The 20,790-nt window shown below is 32.8% G+C and overlaps 1 protein-coding gene across 5 annotated transcripts in view; it reads right to left on the bottom strand.

Annotated features, from left to right (window-relative positions):
* The window catches only part of ERBB4 (erb-b2 receptor tyrosine kinase 4), a 1,111,691-nt gene that overhangs the window by 300,965 nt on the left and 789,936 nt on the right, over positions 1 to 20,790 (bottom strand). For all 5 annotated transcript variants that reach the window (XM_073218152.1, XM_073218154.1, XM_073218156.1 and 2 more), the window contains exons 7-12: positions 19,515 to 19,656; positions 16,295 to 16,408; positions 14,866 to 14,992; positions 9,579 to 9,652; positions 8,597 to 8,687; positions 6,451 to 6,650 (exon numbers count right to left, since the gene is read on the bottom strand). In XM_073218152.1, the coding sequence (XP_073074253.1) occupies positions 6,451 to 6,650; positions 8,597 to 8,687; positions 9,579 to 9,652; positions 14,866 to 14,992; positions 16,295 to 16,408; positions 19,515 to 19,656 (748 nt within the window). The remainder of the gene's footprint in view (positions 1 to 6,450; positions 6,651 to 8,596; positions 8,688 to 9,578; positions 9,653 to 14,865; positions 14,993 to 16,294; positions 16,409 to 19,514; positions 19,657 to 20,790) is intronic.

Genomic DNA, 20,790 nt, shown 5'->3' with positions numbered 1-20,790 from the left:
TCTTCTTTCTCATTTGAAATATTATTTATTTGAGTTCCTCCCTTTTTTTCTGGTAAGTAAACCAAGGCTTGTCATTTTTGTTCATATTTTCCAAATATGGACTCATAATTTTATTAATCTTTTCTATTTCACTTTGCTCTGATCTTTGTTAGTTCCTTCTTTCTGCCAACTTTGGGCTTAGTGTGTTCTTATTTCTCTAGTTCCTTGAGGTATAAAGATAGATTGCTTGAGATCTTGTGAGGTTTTTTTTGTTGTTGTTACTGTTGCAGTTGTTAGTTTATTTTTTATTGTGGGCATTTATTGCTCTAATCTACCCTCTTAGGACTGATTTTGCTATATTTTTGGTATTTCCATTGTTGTGTTCCCACTTTTACTTGTTTTAAGATATTTATTATTTTCTCTTTTCATTTCATCTTTAACCCATTGTTTGTTCAATAATGTGTTGTTTAAGTTCTACATATTTGTGAATTTTCCAGTTTTCTGCCTGTCACTGATTCCTTGTTTCACACCACTGTGGCCAGAAAAGGTAATTGGTATGATTTCAGTCTTTCTAAAAGACTTGCTTTGTGAATTAACATATGATCTATATTTAAGAATATTCCATGTGCGTTTGTAAGAACATGTACTCTGCTGCTGTTGAATGGAATATGTTGTATATGTCTGTTAGGTCCAATTGGCCTATAGTATATAGTTCAAGTCCAATGTTTATTGAATTTCTATCTGGATGATCTACCCACTGTTGAGAGTGGGTTATTAAAGTCTCCTACTATCATTGTGCTGTTGCCTATTACTGTTCAGGTGCTCTGTTTTTGGTTGAATATATATGTATAATTGTTATATTCACTTAATGAATTGACCCATTTATCACTATATAATGACCTTCATTGTCTCTTGTTATATTTTTTACTTGAAGTCTCTTTTGTCTCATTTAAGTATAGCTAAACCTTCTTTCTTTTTGATTCTGTTTTATGTTTCCTTCTTTTACCTGTAGTAATTTGAGTTGAGCTTCTGCCACTAAAAGATTGGTTTCCTATTGCTACTGTAACAATTAACCACAAACATAATCACTAAAAATAAATACAAACATAGTTTCTTAGAGTTTAGGGCTCAGAAGTCCAAAATGAGTCACAATGAAATAAAATCAATCTATCACCAGGGCTGATTTTTTCTGTAGGCTCCAGAAATGCATCTGTTCCCTGTCTCTTCTGCTTCTAGAGGCTACCTTAGCTTTCATTGGCTGGTACCTACATCACTCAGCCTCTGTTTCCATGGTCACATCACCTTCTTTACAATAGTCAGGTCTCCTTCTCATAAGGATATGTGTGATTACATTTAGGGGCCATGCAGATAACCCCGATTAATCTTTTCATCTTAAAATCCATAACTGGATCACATCTACAAAGTCTATTTGCTAGAAAAGTAAGATTCACAGATTTTGGGGTTAGAATGTGGACATCTTTGGGGCACCATTATCAAACTGTATTGCAGTAAGCTCTGGTAGTTGGAAAGGTTAGACATTCATAAAGGTGGGGGGGTGATAATACAAATCTTTGTAAAATGTTAGAACGAGTTAAAAGTACAAAAAGTTGGTCAGGGTAGGAGTAGAGGAATAAATGGGGAGACATACCCATTCACCATGTTGAATAAGTTATATACCAAAAGATTTGTTCAATTTTAACTGCTCTATACCTCTGACTTGAGTGGAACCTGGGGAGTAAATTCTGTTGGAGGAGATGACAGGTAGCAGTGACAGTAGTGAAAAAATATTAGAAAGTCCTTGAATATTCTTAGAATATTGAGCACTTTATAAAGCACCTCTCAGAGGGCAGATTAACTGTAAGAAGAGTAAAAAAATTCATAAATATTTCATTGAAACTTTCAAGTAAATTAATTTAATAGTATAATATATATTATAATTACTCAATGTGTAAACTATCATTAAATATTCCCTATATCTTACTGAGTGTGTTATGTTAGTAAAAGGAAAAAGGAACATTATAGGATGCTTTTTTAAGTTCATTATCTTTGTCTCTGAAAACTGTTATTAAATATATGGTTTTAAGTTACTCAGCTGCAATTTTTCCTACCATAGGTCTTTGGGGGAACAAGCTCTCACAAGAAGAAATGAATTATCAGAATGTATTTTTAAATATATTTCTGACTGTAGAATAATAGAGAGAATAATAGGGAGTATGATAAGAGTAGAGTTTCTCAAAGGATTTCACCTGTCTCAGAATGACCAGGAGCATATTAAAAATGCAGGATCCTGGGTCTCATACCATTGTCTGTATTAGTTTCCTAAGGCTGGAGTAACTAATGCCACAAAACGGGTGGCTTAAAATAACAAAAACTTATTTTCTCACCATTCTGGATTTCAAAATAAAGATGTTGGCAGGCTGGTTGTTTCTTGAAGGCTCAGAGGGAGACTCTGGTCTTTCCCTCACTTCTACCTTCTGCTGGAGGCCAGCAATCCTTGCTGAACCTTGGCTTACAGCTATATAACTCCCGTCTTCGCTTCTGCCAGCATGTGGCTGTCTTCCCTCTGTGTATGTGTGTGATTTCACGTGGCCTCCCCCTCCGTGTGTCTGTCTTTGTATCTCTTCTCTTCTTATAAGTATACCAGTCATATTGCATCACAGGCCCACTCCACTCCAGTATAACCTCATCTTAATTTACATCTTAATCAACAAAAACCCTAATTCCAAATAAGGTCACACTCACACGTACCAGGAGTTAGGACTTCAACACATCTTTTGGGGTAGTGGGAGGGAATATAAACTATAACATTATCAAACAATCTCTAGAGACTGGAGACCAGAGTTCTACATTTTTAATAATTCAAAGTTTTTGCTTTAAAATTTCTCAACCACCAATCTAGAGGCAAAGTCAGGTTAAAATATTGCCATTTGTAATAAAAACTGAAGCCTCCAGTAATCCTGGCCTTTATTGTTGAGAGGCCCTTCATTCTTTCAGAATTTCCAGATTACAAAAATAGAAGGTGTGTCATTTCTGAAACTGTAACTGCTTATTACCCTTTTGATAAGGACACAGAGAACATTTTGTGACATTGTTGGTAATTAGACATTGTGTGGTTACAAATACAATAAGAAAATCTTATTTGAATTTCTTTTTATAAAGAACAGTGTATTAATGTATTGCTTTGCTAACTTAAAAAAGAAAATCTTGGAAGTACAATTGAGATTTTTCTATCTTCCGATTACTTAGAAGAGTGACTTCCCTGTATTCTAAGTTAATGCACTTTATGATTCATAAAGTGTGACCAAGTTATTAATTTCCCAGTGAGGATCCAAAGGACGATTCTTCTCATGTGACAACATTTTGCTTGGTAATATACATTTACCCAAGAAAGTATGGGCTGGGCTAGGCATGCACAAATTAAAGGCAAGAATATGGGACAGAGAGAAAGAAAGAAAACCTGTGACCTGGCAATATTTTCCTAAATTTAAGGTAAACCTTAAGTTATAATCAAATTCATTTTCTGTAATATACAATATTAGAGGTGACAATGATGACAATACCCATTGTATTGTGACCTTATAGAAAGTCAAAATTTCTTGTGATGTTATAAAAAGAAAAATACACCAGAAAAAATATATTATTTTTACATATTTCTATTGTTCTGATTTCTAACAATGATAAAGGCACTGTTATAATTAGAAAAATAAATTCATTTCCATTTTGAAAAGTTAATTATGAATTTATTTTCTCTATAGTTTATGCTGCTGGGTTTAAGTGTATATGTACAAATATTTTTAAGATAGAGATGGATGAGTTCAAATGTACTCTGATTCTGAAGGGTTGCTGTAACACTTTTATCTTCACTCTCTATATTTCAGTGTTAAAAGTTTATGCTTAAATATTTTAAGAAATTTCAAAGACTTTTATAAGCCTATTCTAAAATTCCTTCCAACCAGCACTGTTGTTTTGTTCATACCACAATCATACAAATGAAGGAGGCAGAAAATATTCCAGCTTTTCAGGTTCTAGAGTTCCTCTCAATCTCAATCTCTTTGAACCATCAATTCTGCTTTGAAATTTTTGACTTAAAAGAGTAAGATTGCTCAACACCCTGAATAGAGGAGGTGAAGTGGTTCTTTCACTTTCGTTACTGTCTTAAATCATGCTGAACTCCAAAAAACACTGTTAAAAATCAATCACTTTCATTACTGTCTTAAATCATGTTGAACTCCAAAAAACACTGTTAAAAATCAATGTTGGTGTTTCTTTTAAGCAAATACTCAGGTTTAGATCAGAATATTTTATGGTGACTGTGTGTGTGTATGTATGTGCATATTTATGTTTTCTAGGGGTATTTACCTGTGTATGTGTTGTGTGTGCATATGCATACATACATGTATGCTATATGTCTGTATGCGTCTTGTAGTGAATATGTATATGTACTGTGTGCTCATGTATGTCTTGCATATGTGTGGTATATTAAGAGAGAATATCTAAAAATACAGTATTTACAGTGCATTTAAAAATGAAGCAACTATTTAATTTTTCTTATTTGCAGATAGTACTATGGATGATAAAAAGGCTTTAATCAGATGTGAACAACCACTGCAGGCTCAGTGTAAACATCAGCAGCATATGATTTCTTAGGTCAAGTTTATGGAGTAATATTTCTGAAAATGCCAGATCCAATGTACTATGAAACTGAAATCAAAATTTTGATAAATGGATTTCATGCAAAAATTTAATCTAAGATGTTAAAATGAAAATGATATACTTAATTTTATACTATAGTACAACAAAATCTTTTTTCCTAACTGCTTAATTTCTCCCCCAGATTGCAAAGTCAGCTTTAAGTGCACAAAACAAAATATGTTCATGGTATAAATAATGGCTAAACTCAGTCTATGGGACATAACACCAAAGGTGGAGAAACATGCTAGATTTTTAGATTTTGTTAATTATTTGCTTTTTGGTTGTGTGAAAAGTTTAGAAACCTTAAAGAGGTGGCAAAGAATTACATAATTTTTTTGCTATCTTGCTTTTCTACATTTAATTTCTTTCTGCCAATTCTTCTTCCCAGTTGCTTTTTTATTTAGATTTACAAAAGATGAAAGAAGTAAATGTTTGTGGGATTTGTGAAATGATTAAATGGGTCAAAGAGAAGTGTTTTTCTCTGATTATTTTTCTTTAGATTTTTCTTGTCTTCATAGTTAAATTTTATCTTTGAATGACAATATAGTACTCTTGCTTTGTTTGTTTTGGTTTTTGAAAGAAGTAGAAGAAAAGGAGAGTATAACCCTGATCTAGGGAACCAGTTATAAGCTACTGTTGAAGAATCTTCTATTTCACTACCATGAATAATCTATTTTGTCTGAGCCATGTATAAATGCACAGACAGCAATGGGAGTAAGAAGCTTAAGTATTACAGAAAAATAAAGACAAGACTTTTCTCATGTACCAGAAATGTATAAAATTGAGGAAATAATCCAGGCTAAATGAGAGGATAAGTTTAATGTGAACAAGCATATTCTGATATAAAATAGGATTTTATATTTCTTGATTCTAGGTGGAACAGAAGAATGCTTAAAACCTGCATTTACTCAAAACAGTAACATCATGTTGCCACAGATCTCTTTCCTCTGAAAAATATTTTTAAGCATCCAAAACAGCTAAAATGTGATTCTATCACTAATCATAAGTTTTATTTTATGAAAATAGCTACCTTGATCTACTTTAAATCCTTTCTGGGAAAAAGTGGGGTATTCATAAATAAAATAATTCACTACTTAACTCAATAAACTTAAATCATGTTGGTCTCTTAAAAGCTTATATTAAAAATGTCCTCTCCTATTCATTCACATACATGAAAAATGAACTCAATTATTGTGTACATGCACTTTTGTGATTGTTCCAATCGTGGGATCAGAGAAGTAAAAAGACATCCTGAGAGCAAAATATTTATTAGGGGATGTGATTTTTTAGAAGGACAGACTCATTATGACCACAGTAAGAATATGTATTTGTAAATAGATCATTTAAATTCTGAGTCTCTTTATTTGATATTGACCATAAGTCAGACACTATTTTCATAGAAGCAGCACTTGCAGGATATAAAATAGAGTAGTATTCAGTAGATAAAGAGGAAAAAATTAAGTATTAATCACTGGAAAATCAAAGTATAAGATAGGAGAGGCATAGCTATGTACCCATGAAAATGTACCTCCATAGAGGTACTTATGATTAGGTGATATTTTCAAGAGTGCAGGATGTTATAAAAGCATGCAATCGATTATAAAAGTTCTCCTATTCTAATTATTTTATACCATGTCAGCAGGTATAATATCCCCCTTTCAAATGGTTAAGAAAAAGAGGTCAACGATTCTGACCTGCTGTTATATTTAGCTGCTTGGTCCGATGTACATGGGAGAAAATGTTTAAAATTTCTATGTTTTGTCCTGGTAATGTACTTACTACAATTATCCGCTTTCCTGTTGTCCCGGATCACTATTCTTTGGTTGACAGTGCTGAACAGCGTTGTCCAATTAATGGTATGATAATAACACAGGTTGCTGTTGTCAGTAATGTAGATGTTTCCTGCACTGATTTCCTTCAGGGATTGGAACTGCAGAGATGTGATGCCCTGTTGCTTGAGGATAAGCAAGGAGAGGCCACTAAGGAGAGGGGAGACGGGAAATTTATTAAAAATAAATAAATATTTTCTGGCCATGACATGTATTCTTTAAGCACAATAAGGATGTCACAACTTACTCCAAAAAAATGTTAATACAGCAGGAAAAGAGATGGAATCAATGAATTGTGCTCACAATATTAGTTCTTTACACACAATGACAGCTTTAACAATAATCATTCAACCCCACAAAAGGAAATGTTCATTGTTTAGAAGTATGAATAGAATTATGACATCTCTACCTTTATATATTTACCACTGATTCATCTGTTCACTACTGTCCTTATTATCAAATCTTATGTTCCTCAAGGATGAAATCCTGTATTAAGACTAAGTAATAAGTGTTTATGGAATGATTGCTCATCTACTCAAAATAAGACATTAAGACATTAATTCTACTCTAACTATTTAACAGATTTAGACATCGTTTCAGAGGGTAAATATTGCAGAGAATGACTATACCTATTAAGCTTTAATTTATACCTCAAAAACCAAGGTGCATTTGTAATACCTCAAGAGTGTATAAGTAAGGATAAGAAATATTAAAAATTAAAGAGAAGAATAAAATTAAACTAACATTTTAAAGAAATACTCAGAAGGCTTGGACAACTGGGGAAAGCATCTCTAAAAGTTAAACAACTACACTGTGGAAACAAATGACCACTTCAAGGAAATTGTTTTTATTTCAACATAATCCACATTTGTAATTAAATTCCTTTTCCACTTTCTAAAGAATAAATGTGTGTCCCACATATCCATCCACCAATGTACATCATTTTACATTTGGAGAGCAAAACTATCCCTCTTTATTTCATTTGTAAATCTAAATATACTTTGCTGTTAATACTCATAATTTTTTCCACTTGGTTTATATATATGTAAACATATGGAGAACTATATATGTACATAAACACAACTTGTGTGTATGTGTATTCAACTGAAATGTAATTCATCTTCTCATCATCTAAAATCTTTGCTCCCATCATAACCACCTTGAGCTGTTGATTACAATGTGAGCATAATAAGGCCTTGACAGATATACAAGTTTAATGTGAACAAGCATATTATTCAATGGGTGGCAAAAGTTGATTGCATATAGCCCTTGAATAAATCATATCTCTCAACCATCTTTTTTTATTAAGCACTTTTCCCCTTAACATTTTAAAACATCTTACAAGTTTACCTGTTTCAGTAGCAAAATTCAATGGACTTTCTGTGAAATATGTTATAAAATTTTTGAGGACTAATGATTTTGGGCATTTTTCATATTTAGGCAGAAAAATTAAATCAAAATCTTCTTATGTAAATTAATCTTTAATTTCATAAATAAGAACTTCCTATAGATGCAATCTGAAATAAAGTAAAAGCAGTAGCATAACGAATATTAACTATATGCTTGTGTTAAGTGAATAGAAAATATTAACATTAGAACTTTAGAACTGTAGAACTCCTGAGCTCTTATTTTTCTGTCTATTATTACCAGCACTGCATGTAGGATAGTAGATAAATTTCTGAAAATCAGCCATATGATGCTTGGATCAAATGATAGCTCCAGAAGTAAAACAAGAACCTTCTGGTAAAATAGCATTTGTATCCTACACACCTAAATTATTGAGAAGTCATCCAACTTTATCTCTTAATTACAATAACATGTGACAAAAAAGAAGGCTTTACTAGTTCACATCACATCACCATGTAAAACACTAATATTGCTTTAAGTGACAGGTAGTTAAAAAATCTAACGGTGCATCCTATATACTTTAAAGCACAATCACGGGTATTTTTCACTGAGTTTACCTTCAGAATTGGAAGTGGAAACCCAGTATTCTCCAATCAGTAAATCAATGAGGCTCGATGCATTGATAGAATGTACATATGACGCTACTCATGAAACCTGGGAGACTGGCACCTTTGACCACACACACTTACCTATAGAGTACTCTTCCACCAATGGTCACCAGGCTAGAAAAAACACTGAAGTCAGTCATGTTTGGGGGCCATGATTGTATGTTCAAAAACCCTACAAAAGATGAGGGCAGTAAAAAATTTTAGAATATTACTGTATTAAAAACTAGTTTAATACTGATTATTCTTGAAATATGATGAAACTGTGTTGAAAGATGGGAGGTAAGAAAAAGGCAGTGAATATTCCAATTTTTAAACCATTCTATCCATTATTTCTTTTTCCAAGATTGTCTTACCCAAAGCTTCAAAGCTATAATACCCAGTATATAATGAATATAAAAATAATGAGCAGCAAGAATCTATGTTTCCCCGACATATGGAATCATATAACTAGATATGACAAAATATTTAAATTGTTCTTAATTTGATTTATTCTTCTAAAAGCAAAGATATTTAGTCTAACTATGCAAAGTTAATATACTTTCAATTTCTCTGAAATTCTTTACCACTATCTGAATACTTGTGATATCAGTTGTCTACCTTGCATTTTAAGGTATTTATGCACATACTTAATCTTCCTCTTTTTTTGTCTTGCATGCTTTGATAGCAAATCCATGACTGATTCATGTCTGAGGGCTCCATATCACCTACTGTAACAGGCCTGAACATATTAGATGCTCAATAAAGACGTACTAAATGAATGGTACATGTTACCCATGCTCAATAGTGTTTGTGAAAAGTAAATAGAAAACATCTGTTCAAAAATAAGTTGAGACTTTTAAAAACAGTAACACCAAATCTCAAGGCTTATTTCATAAATTTATAAGCTTTCAAAATGTGCACAAATGCTAAAGAATAAAGACATCTATCATTTAAAATGACATGCATTTTCAAACCTAGAATTTGCTTTGGAAATCAATTGGTGATTCCATTATCATGAAATATTTTCAAGAAAACACTAACATTCACATAGACGTGGCACATCAATTGCACTTTCAAAAATTACCTGTTATCTCGCGGACTGTCCGAAAGACATTCAGTTTCTCTGGGTCTATGGCTTCTATTGCATTATAAGGGTCCCTAGGAAATCAAGAAGAGATGCAGCCAAGTTTAAAATTAGAGAAAAGAGTGAAAATATGAGAAATATAACTATGATGATTTTCATTCACATTGAATTTTAATTAGCAATAACAAAATTTTTGATTTTTAATAAAAAATTTTTGAATTTTAATTAGCAAAAAAAATCGCAATGCCTTGAACAAATTTTTCTACACTGGATGGAGAGGGAGGTTAAAAGTGCTCTGGAGACATTTTTGATGACACCAAAGATGAGTTCCTCATCAAAGGCTATTCTAGGTCTACAGGAATGGTTAAGTTTGACTATCCTGAAGAAACCTTCAAATGTAGCAAGTGCATTTTTGAACGATTTCATTCTATTTTCCTTTCAAAGTTTATTTTTTATATGGGAAAACACTCTTCGAATATGTTATGATGAGAACAACTGCCTTTTGGGCTCCTCAAAGCACTCAAAATTGCTAATAGCACCTGTGATTTCCTAAGAAAGATAATTTAATACATAAAGTTAACCTTTTTTTTTTTTTGCTGAATCTTCACATTTTTTTGTGAGTGAATTTTTCTTAACATCCATCATACTGTAGGAAAGTTCCTCTTCATATGGATTATTTAGAGCAATCTTGCTCCTATCTGGTTTATTTATATTTACTTTTAAAACACAGGAACTATTTGCTTCCATATATATGAATCATTTTAACATTTGAAAGCAAAATTTATGACAAACTTACTAATATTCAAAAGGTGTTGTAAATTTTCAAGATTTTAAAAAATGCCATCTCCTAATGCATAAACATTTTTTGTAATTAATGCATTTGATATAGAGATATATAGGTATATTTTCAAAATGAAGCATAACATACCTTAATTTTTTTTTTCAGTGGTTCTGTCTTAGGAAACTATTTTTCATGGATAACATATTGACCATATAAAATAACTGTATACTTGAATTTTAAGCCAAATAAACATAGTATCAAACATTTCTCAGTAATCCAAGCAATACTTTCAGTTTTGTTTAAGGAATATATAGTATTTTTTTAAGTTTTATTATTTTAAAACATATTTTTCATTGTCCTGGGCAGTAGCAACCTCATATTAATATGTAAGCCTCAGAGAAAAATTAAATGCTGTACATGGATCACTTCTCCAAATAAATCAAACCTTTGAAGAACAAGGAACCTAGGCTTTCTTGGAAGCGTGAGTACACACCTGTAGCCATCAGTTGAGTTTTATTCTTGCTGTGGACCTCTATTCTTTCATCAGTCTTTGAGAAACTTGTTTTTTTGTATGATGAATAAATATGAGGATACAGTGATCCATTAGATGTAGTCTTAATGGGGCTATCAATCAAGGTACCCCACAATCCCCTGTCAGACAGACGGGGATATGGCCTGTCTTCCAGGATTCTGAGTCTGAATTCACTGACATTTGTTCATCCTAGCATTAGGGCCTTGAAAAGACTCTTATTAGTTCCAGCAACCTTAATCTCTGGAACCACCTGACTCTCTCAGCATGGTTCATCAGCATGTTCTTATAAACTGTGAACCATCCATATCTTTAAAGAAAAGAATATATATATACACACACATATAGATATATGTATACACACACACACACACACACACACACACACACACACACATATATATATATATATATATATATATACACTTGATTAAATTACCATTTCAAACTAAGAATGCAATAGACAAAATGCACTACTATTTAATATGGAGAGCTATAGAAGACTTGGAGAAATATAAATGTGTTTCCCTTTAATTCACACATAAACAAGATTTTTCTCAATGTGACATGAATATTGCTCAAAAGCTTAAAGTCTAAATTAAATTCTCTTGCAAACTTGTTCTATTTTTAAGCGAAGATACATAGAATGAATATCTATGCCTTTGATGAATATGAAGTCACAAAATGAATTTCATCATGTGGAAAAATCTTATCATTTTTTAATGGGCAAAGACTTGTATGCAGAGGAAATATGCACTCTGCAGTAATAGAATTAGCTTTCAACATTTGTTCTTTGATTTTTAAAAAAAGCAGTGTATAGAACAGCTCTGGTGATATAATGAACTATCCTGGCTTTATTGAGAAACAGTCAAAAAATTAGGGCAAGCACACAATAATGGGGTCAGTCCCAACGTTTACTGAGAATACTTCCAGGTTTCCAGGAATGAAATGAATGCTCCGCTGTTCACATGAAACGCAGTGGACCGCAGAAATTTTATATACTTAATTTTAGAGATTCGGGAGTCTCATAAACTAAGTTGACAGAATCCTACTTACCAACATCAAAATACCTTTAGGGAATTTCATCCTACAGCCACTTGAAATCCACACTACTTTAAAATTGAAAACTTTCCTAGCTAAATTCAGAGCAAGGCAAAAGAATATTATGTCCACCTTGTCACTGTGTTTAGTGATCCAAAATAAAGCTCAGGATAAAGAGAGAGACATACATTTTCACAATTCCACTGAAAATAAAAATATACTTTATTTTTTCACCGAACCAGATTTTTTTTTCCCACTGTCTATTGTCATCGCAATCCATCACCTAAGCACTTTCTTGTCAGTGTTTCACTGTGACACAGCATGGACATGCTTATTTGGCTAACATTTTGTTACTCTAAGCACATGCTCATGAACAATGTCAAACATGACAAGACATGAAAGGGGACTACTCGTATGGATAACCTTACACTCTGAGTGTTGCCCATGGTTCCCTTTCTAAATAAAGAAATAAAAGTACCTAGTCTATTTCTAAAAATACTGCTATTGTTCTATAAACTGAACACGTCACTAACTTTCCAGCTCTTCTACATATTAAAAATTTAATTGGATATTTGACAGTATGTGAAGCCATTTCATAATTACTATAAATCCAGAGTTTTGATAAATATCCTCCATAATGAACCAAGACTAAAATAACCATTCTGAACTGTACTAGATAGAGTTTTTTTCAAACCTCACCCATGGTTTATCTGTAAGAAGATTAACCATCAGTACATCACTTCTGTAGTTTCACAATCCATCTACAATCACAAAATTCTTGCAGTAATTCTCAATGGGGGCAGTAGCACACCACTAAAGGGAAACTGGGACATTTGTAGAAGTGCTTCAGTTGTAAAAGAAATTAGGGGACCCCACAGGCTTTTAGTAATAATCCCAAAGCAAGGAGATTAAATGTCTTTTATAGCAAAGTTTTATGGTTTGAAGAACCTGAAAATGCCCACCCCCACCACCAATTTAGGACCTTATGTGCACAAACTTCACAGTTGATCATGTTTTGTGTTAATTCTGTAGTTATGTTGTCTCTATTTCAATGAAAGTTATTTCCATCTTAATCTTTTCATATAACAATATGTCTGATTAGTTATTTTCTATTATACTGATCAGTTACTCCTCTGTTATTTATTTCTTGTGCTTACACAAAATGACTTCTAATCTTATTTCAAATATATCCAAACTTTCATTATAAGTAGAAGTTAAGCATTTTCCTATCCATAGATACTTTATCATATATTACTTTCCCTTATTTCTTTAAATTACAATTAGGGAATTATAATCACCTTACAAAATTGTGTATATAGGTAGGTTATATTATCTGCAATCTTTATTTCATAATTGAAAAGGAAATGTTAAAATGCTTACTATATGAAAAGATGGATTTGGGGCTGAGTGGGATAAAAGCCATGGTCTAATGCATTGATCAGGCTATGTTTTCAAACCTTTGCCTACATTGATGATCTTGAAGCCAATTCATTTATTATATCCATGTGGAAACAAGCAATGTGAATTAAATAGTTACATTTTCTTATTTCTCAGAACACTGTTAACATGATATGGTCTTTCATTCATGGTGATATTTGGTCTTATAATAGTTATAATGTGGATATATTGTTTTACTAAATGTCATATACACATTAAATTATATAGATGCACCTAAATATTGATTCACATCCCCTTCTAAGTGGAACTAAGAAGGTGAAAACCACAATATAAGTGAATTCAGTGCCAGTGAGGACTGTGGTAAATTCGATTGAATGTGTCCCATTTCAAAGTGGCCAATACTACCCTGCTTCAACAGATCATTGCTATGTAGGAATGTGGGCAAAGAGTAACCAAGTCCACATGTTTTTTTGAAAGTAGTTAGAAATCTTGACAAAAAAAGTAAAAACACTGTTTGGCAATTGTAACAAATATGGGCAAAAAATGAATATATATTATTACAATATCTGGCATAGACTCATATTAAAAGTTACATTTTGAAGTAAAGAAATGTTTTATGCAATAAGACAGTAATTTATTTGAATAGAAAAAAATCACTTTGTTCTATTTCTCTTGCTGTTCCTATTTGGGCATATTTCTTCATAATGTGTTAAATTATTTTGCTTGTAGAAATTACATGTTATATCTTTCAAGTAAAATTTTGAATTGAAAAATGTGAGTGATATTTTTTATCTGTAGCCTATAATGCTGATATTTAAGGATTAAGTAGTAATATAGACAAACAGATCAAATATAAAGTAAAAATATTGACATTTTTATTGCAATCAAAAGAATACAAATTTGGTTGTTTTGCCAGTTAAAAACAGCAGGTGGTTGGTTGTGTAATGAAAGAGCCCAGAAAATGTTACAATTCTTATTGCAAAAATGAAATTTATTTGATGGATCTCTTACAACAGTACTAACTTCCCAACCGAAGAAAAAAGAGATAGAGATGTACCAGGGCGAAGAGAATTTCTGAAAGCTCAAGAGAATTGCAACTTACTGATTTGTTTTCTGTGAGGTATATTTTTTAAGGAATATTAATTTAAGTTGTCTTAAACTAATTGGTTAGGAATCTGAGTGAAATTCTCCAGCTCACCCATTGATACTGTTCCCTTAAACATATCTTACAAATATATCAAGCTTGCTGAATCTATGGATTTGAGGAGAATGTCCTACAAATCCATACATACATATGTCTATAAAATATATATAAGTTTATGTTTTCATATGTAAATAGTCACCAAATCATAATCCAGATGTATCCCCAAACTGGTTTATTACTTTTGCTGGTGAAATCTGGCATTTGATTCATTGGAGAAGAGCAGAAGGTAGAGCAGAACTCTTCTAGGTCAAGAGGAATAAGACAGACAAAGCTAAAGAATCTCTTAAGCTTTGTCTATACTTTGTAAACTTTTTTACAAAAATGTAATACTGACCCATGAATACCAGTGACAAGGAAGATCAAATTCCCATTGATTTTGGTACAGTTTATGAATTTGTCAATGTTACTGGAATCCACAGTCTGAGCTGACATCAATGATCCTGTACCAATACCATCACAAGCTGTAGAAAAAAGACACAAAGTCAGAGCTAAGAAATTTTTTTAGTCAACAAATCATTACATTATCATTAAAAAAGAACTACTTATTGTATAATACAAAAAATTATCAAAATAAATGAATTGTTTTCTAACAACTAAAGCAATAATTCATTCACGCAATGTTTACTACAGGGGCTCGCTTTAAAATTTTGTCCCTGCATGACAGTCTAGTGACCATTACTTGTAAGAATTATATCATATTTCAAGACCCAGTATACAAACAAAACATATATATATAACTAAAACAAAACTTTCAACCATTAGTATTTCTCCTTACCAGATAAAATCACCTATTCTCTAACTCATCCTTAAATATTACTTTTAATACTTTTTAAATTCTGATCACTTTAGTAAACTAATTTCATAGCTAATGAGGGTCTACAATCTGCAGTTTTAAAAAGCCTGGTCCAAATAAGAATATACATTAAACAAAATACTAACGATGTAAGTGGTAACCGGAATCAAGAGCCATTTCAAATATTTATACTTAAATTGATTGAGTAGTACTTGTGCTTTCTGAAGGCTATACTTAAAAACAAAAGAATCCCCAAAACTTAAATGTGTGTGTGGGGAGAGAGAGAAAAATACAGTTGTAAAGTACGTCAGAAGTTCCCCTTTCTATGGCACTCTTTGATACTTTGGGAAGCTTAATAACATTCAGAAACTTTGGACTGTACTTTGACTCTGCTTAATTTGTTTCATTCTGGTGAGAAATTTGAGCACCACAGCTGGAAGGGATTTCTTCTGCCACTAAAATTCTATAATATGAATTATCTGCAGCATTTATTGAACCCTTTTAAATTTCCTTGTCATTTCACATATCTTATCTCTTATGACCTGGAGAGTAAATATCACATTGCATGTTTTTACACACCTTTTTATGCATAGCCACTCATTTTGCATACAGTTGGCACCCAACTAATATGTGTTCTTGATGATAAAATAATCATGAATCCTTGTTTTGTGTGTAATGTCTAAGATTTGATACATGTAGAATAAAAAACAACTTTATTTCTGAGTTCCTATCAAAGTTAGCTCTGAGTTTTATATGGATCATTTTAGTATATATATCATTCAAAATCAATAATGTGCACTGTTACAACAGTTGATATTTTGTGGAACTTTTCAAAGTCATGGAAAAGCATGAGTGGAAAGGTTTGGCTGTGAGTGTTCTGAGAGGCTAACTTAATTACCCTATCAAAAAGTGAATAAAAACCTTGGTTTAGGCCCACAATCTAGACAAAATAATCTCAGCTATCACTTACCTTTTGGGCATATATCAGTGCAAGGTTTACACATTTTAATCCCATTTTCTTCAACTTCCATCTTGGAACTGGGGCAGGCCCGCACACAAGAACTGGAATCAACCACAAAGTTATCTGGAAAAAAAGGTAAAATTAGCAAAAATGTTGATGTTCAGCAAACAAGTATAAAACAAGATAGTTTAAAATTTGAAAATGATTACCATCATTGATAATATATATGCCTCTTTCCCTAAAAAACTCTCTGTCTAAATATCGAATCTGAAATAGCACCTTCAAACATCCACATTCCAATCCAAGGGTAGCTGTGTTAACAACTACTACTTGCTTAACTACTGCGCTACATCCTGAATTGCCCCCCCCCAGATAGACTAAATTTCTTTTATAGACTTAGGAAACTACATGACATTTAGTTTGTGTTTTTCAGTAGTTTCACTTCACTTCATGTCATGATGCAGGTTTGAAGTCTAAAAATATTTCAAGTTACATGAAGCACAAAGGAAACCTAAGCTAGACCGCCTTGAATTAAGAGAGTGCACTTCATATCCAGGAGGGAACATAAAATATGTTCTATCTTTAAGTGGACTACAGCAACTGTTTTATATGAAGAAACAAAATGAATTTTCAAAGACAGTACTTTAGGAAAGGTTTACTAAATAAACCAGGAACAACTAAATACCTGACACACTGGAGAAATACTTAGGAGTCCAGTGATCTAGAATATGCCAGAACATTCCCTCCCCCCAAAAAAAAGACAAATTATGGCATCTAGAGCTTCCCACAATCAAGGATAAACACAATAGCTAGCTATTTGGGTTCTGAAGGCAGCATCTTCCCATGTCTGAGAATACTACTTCTGGCTCCAAATTCAGTGGTATAGAAATTTCTGGTCTTGAAAGGGGTCCAGAGCCAGAAATGCATATAGTGCAGGTCAAACCTTGGGAGCAAATAATTCTGTTACTTGTGTCATAAAACCCAAGAGTCTTTATGATATAAGAAGCATACATGGTGATAAAATATGACATGTGGAGTTATGGCAAATTCCAACTGGAAAATCACATCAGAGACCACTAGGGTTCTAGAGCTAACCCATGCCAACTGCCACATAGAATTATACATCATCTAGCAAACAGCTCCTGACATGCTTCTGGGCCCTGATAAAGGTAGAGCATCTAAACATGGGTCACTGATAGCCTGAAATGCCCATCATAAAGAAGGCTTTGTTAGAACCATGACATCACAGTGTTGGGCAGGTCCAACAGCACTCCATTGTAAGACAGAGGCAGTGCATTTGGGACTGGGTATAAGCAGGGCCAGAAGCACAAGTACAATATAAGCAGGTGGTCTAGAGCCCCACATCATCCTCCATTGTGCTGGCACTTCTCACTTAGCTCATACCTATGGCTGCATGAGGACCAACTGAGGGCGCTTACTACCAGCTGACAGAAGAGGACAAAAACTGAGTTTGGTAGGTAGGTCTAAGCAGCTGCAAAGGCATGGCTCTGCAGCCTCGTTCAGGAGTGGACTTGAGAGAGAGTGGCAAGTAAAACTCATACCAGCAGGCATAGTTCTGGGCAATGCAAATGTTCACTTACTTTGTGTAGAAGTGACAGGAGCTTAGAATAAATATGGGTTCACAAACAGTGGCTTGTCCTGGGAGAAGAAATACTGAAAAATCTGGGACTGAAGGGAGTCTGAAGGGATATATATTAATCCATGGAAGTGTGCCCAAAGTGGGAAGATCTCTGTATTCCAAGTTAACATCCACCAGAGGGCATCCACCACAAAAGAAAAACTTTGTTGAGACTGTGTCACAGCCTGATAATTCTTCCTTTCCTTACCCCACAGGCCTTGATTCTCAGAATACTCCTTAACACCCTAATCTCTGTCTCAGGAGCATCCGACCTGCAACAGGCATATATACTATATATTACGTTTCTCTTTTCTGATATACATATGTATATATATATTATTTTAGCCAATATTTTAAAAAGTTTAATAATAATGGCTAGCAAAGTAACCAGTGGAAGACATATTTAAAGAGAAAAATCAAGGAACAAAATTTTGCAGTGAGTTTCAGAGGGACAGGCTAAAATAACAGATGGAGGGTTAGGAGTGAGTGATGAATAGATGCTAAACATAAAAGTGATTTTCATGCAAAATAGGATTTAAACAGTGTTAATTATAACCAAATAATCAAATAAAAATGTATGTCTTATTTTTCCCCTAAAAAAAAAATAATGGCTAGAATTGTCATTGTTTGCAAAGACTTGTTTTTATATGCTATCCCTCTGATCCTTATTCTCTATCCCTTTGACTCTTAAAATGACTCTGACAGAGAGAAGGGAGAGATGATGATTATTACCATCTACATCTTAAAGAGGAAGAAATAGAAAACTAAATAGTCCATTTGAAATCATATGACTCATCAGTGGGCAAATCCAGAACCCTTAGCCACACTAATCCCGCATCCCTTACACTTTCTACTACATCACAGGCACAAAGCAAAGAAAACCATAATCTCTGTGTGCTGTAGATTGCAAAGCCTTCTTCTTTTACATGAGTATGTGGGTAAATGCAATGATTTTTTTCCTTCAGCTGTTCCAATAGAAAAACCATTGAAGAAATGGCCCACTAGTCACTCCAGGCAAAGAAGTTGACTCCAAATATCAAGGCATATACTGAATTCTTGATGAAAGTTAAACTAGTCACACTTTGAATTCCCAGGACACACTATCAATTTGGTAAAGACCCCTTAACATGCCCCTCAGATCTAGTGTTACTGTTTAAGAATAGATTGCATATTAAAATTATAATGCTATACATTCTACTTTACAAATAAGTAATCAGAAATAATTTTAGGTAAAAATTCATTATTATTAGAACTCATTCCTTACATAGCTTGCTGCCACTTAACTACTTACTTTTCTGAGAATCAGCATCATGTGCAAAAACAGAGGTATTGTGAAAATAATGAGTTTAGAATTCAATGGCCGTACACTCTGTACACTCTAATCTTAAACATGCCAGGCTTTGGACCAAACATTTTAGTACTTTTTTCATTTTTCATTTCCTTATTTGTGAAATGGTACCCATATCCAAGTAATTCATAACATCGTTATACTTTTATGAATATATATGAAATTACAATAAATATATATGAAATTCCTTTGTTTTTAAGTGATGATCTAATTAATTTGGCAAATCTTATCCTGTTACTTACGTGGGCATTTCTTGACACAAAATGCTCCATATGTGTATTTTGCATTGAAGTTATGCTCCAGTTGAAAGGTGGTTGGATTGTAGACAAAAGTTTGAGGACACTGAGTAACACATGCTCCACTGTCATTGAAATTCATGCAAGCCTGAAACATAGGACATATGAATTTCATTATTAATTTTACCATCATAATACTTATTTAAAGGAACACTGCTGTAATAGTTTTATGAAAATGTTGTGGTCATAGTATATACCAATTTTATAAGAACTGCAAAGTCTAAAAATTTTATAGTTGTTAGAGCTTGTTTTTTAAGTTCAAATTTGTTTTGAACTTCTAAAGTTTCATAAATCTGTTTTTCCAAGGCCAGTAAATATGCTGTCTATAATTATTGATGCTCAAATTGCTTATGATCCAGCACCAATTTCTAAACTGAGAACTGGCATAAATTATTCAAGTTAGTGAACAGTGAAAATCATTTAAGTTCACACTTACTCAGAGGGTTTATGTTCAGTCTTAGATTTTGGCACTGACAGCTAAATCCACAATTCCAGAAACTAGACTTTCTGTAAAGCCAGTATTTGGAGAGCTCAGTGCCTTCAGGGACATGCTAAGTATGTTCAACACCATTGTTCAGTGAGAAAATATTGTGTTGGCTGGCCATTTAAGCTGGTCATAAAGAAAGGTTCTGGCAGGTGACTAGTCAAATGTAAATATAGGGTGTGTAATGCTCAAATGTAAAGAAATGGCTACAATTAGCCCATAATTAACTCATATCAGGCCATTTCCTTATGGTTTTTTTCATACCACCACAGCATTAAGTAAAAGCCATCAAGTTCAAGTAAAACAATTAATTTCTGCTGACTTACATATTTATACCATGGCCTTAACTTGTTAATATGTTCAAATGCATTTGAGAAGAATTAAAAATAATTTTACCACGTGAGTGTTAGGCATTTGGTAGAAAAAATAGAATAAATATGCATAAGTACAATGTGATTAACAAAAAGGTGGATGAACTAATTCTCTTAATTAAAAATTTAAACTTTCATAAAAATACTTTTGGCCGTGGAAGTCAAGCTAATGTGAACTCAAGCTATATTTTATATTTCATCATAAATTGTATGTATGATTATTAAGAAGCACTAATTTATTTTGTTTCCTCAAAACATTTTCTTCATCAATTGTTGTTTTAGCAAGCACTTTATCACAAACATGGCAATCCCTGATGATGACCTTCTAGATGTATAATCAGAACAAGACTCACTGATGATACATTAT

This window comes from Manis javanica, chromosome 12, assembly GCF_040802235.1.
Source record: "Manis javanica isolate MJ-LG chromosome 12, MJ_LKY, whole genome shotgun sequence".
NCBI lineage: Eukaryota > Metazoa > Chordata > Mammalia > Pholidota > Manidae > Manis > Manis javanica.
Note: the sequence above shows the minus strand (reverse complement) of the source record. Positions and strands in the feature narration are given on the sequence as shown.